This window comes from the organism of the source record quoted next, unplaced genomic scaffold, assembly GCF_019419815.1.
Source record: "Pyrus x bretschneideri cultivar Hongxiangsu unplaced genomic scaffold, Pyrus_bretschneideri_v1 Contig63, whole genome shotgun sequence".
Classification (NCBI taxonomy): Eukaryota; Viridiplantae; Streptophyta; class Magnoliopsida; order Rosales; family Rosaceae; genus Pyrus; species Pyrus x bretschneideri.
This window is the reverse complement of record NW_025999802.1, coordinates 1734397-1740738: the sequence shown is the minus strand read 5'-3', so window position 1 is coordinate 1740738 and position 6342 is coordinate 1734397. Positions and strand designations below refer to the sequence as shown.

The 6342-nt window shown below is 36.3% G+C and overlaps 1 protein-coding gene across 1 annotated transcript; it reads left to right on the top strand.

The window, feature by feature from the left end:
- The first annotated feature begins 4167 nt into the window (after positions 1-4167).
- LOC103947038 (uncharacterized protein At1g66480) lies at positions 4168-6135 on the top strand. Its single transcript, XM_009357878.3, has 2 exons — positions 4168-4905; positions 5906-6135. Exons 1-2 carry the CDS (start codon positions 4282-4284, stop codon positions 5966-5968), a joined length of 687 nt encoding a protein of 228 aa, XP_009356153.2. The 5' UTR covers positions 4168-4281; the 3' UTR covers positions 5969-6135.
- The last annotated feature ends 207 nt before the right edge of the window (positions 6136-6342 follow it).

Genomic DNA, 6342 nt, shown 5'->3' with positions numbered 1-6342 from the left:
ATGATGAAAAAGAACTGTTCCGATTTTAATATACAGACACTAAAAATATGTTAATCATGAAGAGAGACAAGTAAGTCCTCTACGGGGACACAAACATTATACTGACAGATTAATTTCATGGAATTATTAAAATAAAGAGTAATGTTAGCGAGACTAAATTTGTTGACTAAATTTTGTAAACTAAATTTCATGGAAATTGATGAGCAGATTATTACTTAAACATTGATAAACGTACTCATTTCTTATTGGTGACATATTATTTAGTTTACAAATTTTTAGTTTTTCACTTGCTGATGAGAAAAAGATAATAATCGGAGCATCCGGGGCAATTCTTGCTTTGGTAGAGTTGCTTCAAAACGGGAGCACCAGAGCGAAGAAGGATGCGTCAACGGCATTGTTCAATTTGTGCATTTATCAGAGCAACAAGGGCAGGGCTAGTCACAGCCTTACTCAAGATGCTAACTGATTCAATCATGGTCGATGAAGCACTGACTATCATTTCAGTTCTTGCAAACCACCAAGAGGCAAAAGTAACCATTGTAAAGACCGGCACCATACCTGTTTTGATAGAGCTTTTGCGAAAAGGTCTGCCCTCGTAACAAAGAGAACGCAGCTGCCATTTTACTTGCCTTGTGCAAGAGAGGTAAAGAGAGCCTCGCCTGCATAATCAGGCTTGCCGGGATGGTGCCCTTGACAGAGCTCGCTAGGAGCGGCACGGTGAGGGCCAAAACGGAAGGCTACTTTGTTGTTGGAGCATAGCATCTTGAAAAAGTACAGCAGCTATAACAGGCACGGGGTGTAGTAATTGTAGGGTCAATAATAAGTTTGATTCTTCTAAAATTTTTTTGGTTTCTCACTGAATGTCAGTTCCACTATATTCCATTTGTGGTGAATACGAGCTTGAGACGAATAAGCTTTCTCAATGCTTTGTATAATATTCATTCGTTTCTTTTCTTCCTCCCTTAATATTTGTGTAAAATGTAACATTTGATGCTTCGTTTGCTGTAACATTATTTACTTCCGAACTCCTTGCTTTCCTGTTCGACCACAAATATTAGTTTTATCTTTACTTACTAGAGATCATGGATTTTATTACTGCACAATATAATGCATATACGAATACGGGAAAATATTCAATAGAATAGTGTGCATGGCAAAATTAATCATAATAAGGGTCGGTTCTAAGATTTTGGGGGCCACGTGCGAGACTGAAACAGAGGTCTTTATAAGATCTAAAGTTTTGGTTGCTATATATATATTCTTTTATATTTATATTTTTTAGATTGTGTATAAATTGATATAACACAAAAGAAAATAAATAAAAGTGTAGCATGGTGTAATGGCTAAGTACCTATCTGCATCCCTTAAATACAAAAACAATTAATAAAACATAAAAAAATGCAGCGCAAGAGGTATTTGAACCCCGGCTGGAGCTACAGAGATTAAAAACGTGAGACGACTTACGCTAAGAGCTTAATTTGGTTAGTCAGTGCACCTTTATATATATATATATATATATACATACATATACATGTAAAATAAAATCATAAATTGAGGGTCCTCCAGAACTAGAGGCCTTGTGCGATGACACCACTTGAACACCCTCGAAACCGACTCTGTCCATAATGTAGCTCATAAGTGTCAGAGCAATGGTACTAATGACGTAGTCGATTGCTCTAATAGAATATTTTTTCCATCTCTCTCAGTCTTAATCAAACTCACAAGGCAACAAATTAACATCCGAGAATACAGCTTTTATATTAGCCGAATCCCTTGTTTTCTGCGTTGCCCTTATCGGGATGGGTGGTTAGAGCAGTAGCACTGTTGGAATGGAAGACGTTTATTTGATTAGATGGACCACAACCCAGTTTTTCCCTTACTAAAAACGTATTTAACTTCATTTGGTCAACTAATCTCGTTTAATCGAGAAAGCATGAGTTCAATATGAACCAATGTGAACCAAACTAGTCCATTTTGTGCCGCAAAATCATATCAAATAATCAATAGCTAAATTACTAAAGCTAAAATGTAACAGTTATGTAACTTTTCTACTTGCAGCTTTTCTTTTTGTCTTCTTGTTTCAATCGGTCTCAGTTCATAATCTTAAATGGCAACTATTATTAACACTTAAATATTATCAGTTTGCACTTTTCTCTAGTCGAAAATTAAAGAAAGGAATAGTGAAGGACGACTATTTTTCAGACAGAATTTGATCCCATTTGGATTCATTTTGTGGGATGCTAGGAATCTCTACATCTTAATCATTCATCGGTATCATGTTGTTAGAAATTATTTGACTTTTTTTATTTAAAATTAAACATAAATAATATCTAACAAAAATTAACCGCACGATGTACGATGAACAGTTAGGATGTGAGGATTCCTAGAATTCTCACAAAATGGATCCGGAGAGGATCCTCTTCCTTTTTAGCCTGATGCGAGATTCAATAACTGTTTCTTTTAAAATTAATTGTATATTGATTAGTATGAAAACCCTAACCACTGGGTCAGAAATTCAGAGCTGGAGAAGGAGGGCATTCAATTCCTCTTCTTTTATTATTTGTAACAAGTTAACTGCAAGTTGCAAGAAGCCTCTGACCAATAAAACTATGAATACAAGAATGGCATCTTATGCTCACTTGAAGCTTGAACTTGTCAATTGTCGTTTAATTTCCCATGTTTTACATTTCCATGCATTTCATTTTCTACAAATAATTGCGTAATAGTTTTTCAAATTCCAACTCGATCGGATGGATATAATGCAGTTGTATACGTGCGTAGCAGCCTTTCTGCATGTTGAATTTGAATTAGAAAAGTAACCGCATGCAATCAGATATATACGAGCTGCAGGAATATTAGCTTTCTGAGTCAATGGAATTTCAACTTTTCCTTGTCTTAGATAACATGTTCGAGAGAACTATTTCTTCCAAGTTGATGAGCGGACCATCATTTTGGACCCAGTATTGTACTAGTCTCAGTCTCCGAGTAGTAAGCTTAGTCGTCCACATTAGCCAGGAGAGCTTAATAACTAATTACTTCGATAGTGATATAATATTAAAAGACTGTGTTAAAATTATGAGAGCTTAATCACTGATTACTCTCCCGATTTGCCCATTGATGTACAGGTTCTTCACGGTTAAATGTGGTTTGTTCTATCTATTTGTTGGAGCAACTTTGATTCCCGGTGGTGGTCATGATTTAGGAATATGGTACTTTTTTGACAAACAACAATAGATTGGTATTTCATTAATCATCTCAAATAATACATAGGTATTAATTGGGTATAATATTCCAGTGACCAAGAAAATGATTTGGAGGTGACTTTGCACAAGCAAGACAACAATAGTAAACCCCTAGACGGCTATCATATGTACGAAAACTTCACATTTAATGATACAAAACTATCACAGAACGATAGATATAACAAATTTATATCAACAACTATAAAAGATCGTCACTAGATACCACATAAAACCATCGCAGAAGAGAAACCACGTAAAAGTAGAAATATAGTTTAACTTTTAGACTTTGGTTGTTCTAGCATGGATACAGCTTATGGTTTTTGGTAATGATTTGGATATTTTAGTTGTTTGTGTTGTTCTTTTCGTTTTTATAGTTTTGATAAATTCAATCTTCTACACGTGACAGTGTTGAAGTTTGTAATGACTTGTTGATTTGACAAAAACAAATCAAGAGCTTAATCAAGTATTAGTCTTGATGGCGATGAAATCACGTTTTCCTAACACGATTTTCCATTAGTCAATTTTTTCACATGATCATATCAAATCCAAAGAGAAAATCTTAAATAATTCCCGCCGTGATTATCGTATACTGTTTTCCTTTGAATATAAGAAGGAAATGTGATTAAACAATCATCTTTGTTCCACACATCACGGGTTTTTGAAGAGCATTATCTTTTAAAGTATGAAATATAATTAAAAAGCATAAATTCCAAGGGTGACATTTAACAAATAATATTTAAATTAGAAATTTAGGATCGATCGAAAGCGAAATCATACGTACTTCATGACGTAGTCAAAAACCAAAATTCAGTCGTTTTTCGCCTTCTTTGTTGACCAAATACATTTGCAAATTACAACAACTACCCATAAAAATGTCCTATCTGAGACCCACCATCGTGAGAGCTTTCGACTTTTGGCATGATAAAAGGCCAATCAAAACATTAATCATCGATCCTAAATTAAAAATACAATCTTCCGTCTTCTGAGTATCTGTTATAGCAGAAACAGAATCCAAATATTTGGCCAGTGAGCTATAGCTATGGGAAACAGCTTGGGAGGCAAAAAACGTGCAAAAGTTATGCAAGTTAATGGAGAGACATTCAAGTTGAAAACACCAGTGCAAGCTGGTGAGGTTGTCAAGGATTTCCCAGGTCATGTTTTGCTAAAATCATCGGATGTGAAGCATTTCGGGGTTCGGGCAAAGCCGTTGGAACCTTACCAACAGCTTGAGCCAAACAGGTTGTATTTTCTTGTGGAGTTGCCAAAGGTTGATGTTAAAAAAGAGAGTTTTCCGAGAAGGGTTCGTTCGGGAATAAACATGAGTGCTAAGGACAGGCTCGAAAGCCTAATGCTTTCTCGGAGGTCGGTTTCGGACCTTTCGGTCATGAAATCATCGGCATCGACAGCAAGCATTGTACCCGAGGAGGAGGCGAATGGGGCGGTGCGCGTGAGGATGAGGCTTCCGAGGGCAGAAGTGGAGAAATTGATGCGGCAAAGTGGAGACGACGCGGAGGCAGCTCAGAAGATTATGGATCTTTGCATGGTGAACACCAACAATGTGAAGAGCAATGATCAAGGTTTGGGTTTGAACCCGCAAATACATTGGAAGGATGAAGGAAGACTGCTCGAGTCGCAAGGAATCAAGGGGCGTCATCGGGTTCAGGTAGGGTTTCTGAGAGACATCAATCCTGCTTTTGTGCCATGTGGTGGTGTTTGACATTTCTGGTTAGGTTGGTTGCTTGCATAGAAATGTTGGTAGACCCAAGTAAGTATTATTTATATTGGTAGATGATACGTTACACGGTGGCAGAAAACAATAATATTTATGTACTTTAGTATAAGTTCGATTCACACTTATTCCCCTTCCATATAATTTATCAATTTAACCCGCTAACATTATTGTTTTTCCAAAAAATATTAAAGAAGTTTTTATATTGAATTCGTCATACCCAAATACTTCTCCATGCTTCCCATATAACTTAGGTAGCATTATTCATTTCAAGCATAAGCCAAATCTTACCTTAATTTGCGCCCACCTTTCCTGTTCACAGAGAAACATTTCCACAGCCGACACAAATTTGGGATTTCATCTGCTGGCCCCTTTACCCAATTTTCGTACCGACAGATTGGTCAGAACGGTAGCCAAATATGGCTTAAGTCATGGTGTTCGTTATTTTAAAAAGTTTGGGCAATTGGAAATATGCGTTGATAGTCAAGCTTTTCACCTGCTTTTGCCAGCTTAGTTGCACACACTGCCCATTTGGTAGTTTACCACCTACCACTCTGTTTCCATCTAAACATGTTTCACATCGAAATGTTTACAGCTATAACCAGAGACATATTAACTTATACTTAAATATTAGATTTTCATTTTTGTAGAAATACTAAAATTTGAAATGTTAGATATTCTAATTTGTTATGTTTTGATACAATGATAGTGAGCGAGACGATATGGTTAAGCCTTAAAAAAAATGGGTTAACCATAACCAAACATCGAACTCCCCATTCATGGGAGTTCAACCCAAAACTTTCATTTATTAATGGAGAAGAATAGCACTAAAGTATAGTACTAATGACTTGTACATGAATGTTTATGTCTAACTTATTGTTTTACAATAGTTAAGAGAAAATATATTGAAATCTTCTTGTATTGGATCCTGCAGAAACGAGTGAGTTTCCGACCAGCCAATGAAGAAGAGATACAGCAAATAGTGGCGGCTTCTTAACAAGTAGTGGCGAGCAGCGCCTGTAGCCGGTAGCTCTACTTCAGTGTGCGCAGTATCCCATCAACCACACACTTGAGGAAGTGATCGAGGATTATCTTTAAGCAACTGATGTAGTTAGTTAAATATATTGTATGATCATACATAAATTGGAGTCAAAACTTTTTATCTTCCTGTTTCCTTTTTCTTCTTAGTCGTGATGAATCCACCTACAATTTTATATTTTGAACAAAACGATATGGACGATATTTTAGTCAGGCGCACTAGCTCCCCAAGCAAGAAAACAGCTGTTTTTAGCCCTAACCAACTGACCTAACTTACATCTGTACTCACATACAATTTTGGTAAATCATAACCTTCATAACCTTTATGAATCT

Excerpts from the sequence above, each read along its gene's own strand:
- LOC103947038 (XM_009357878.3), top strand. The coding sequence starts at position 4,282 with ATGGGAAACAGCTTGGGAGGCAAAAAACGTGCAAAAGTTATGCAAGTT. Across the intron at positions 4,906-5,905 it reads AGGGGCGTCATCGGGTTCAG|AAACGAGTGAGTTTCCGACC; the intron begins GTAGGGTTTCTG and ends TGGATCCTGCAG.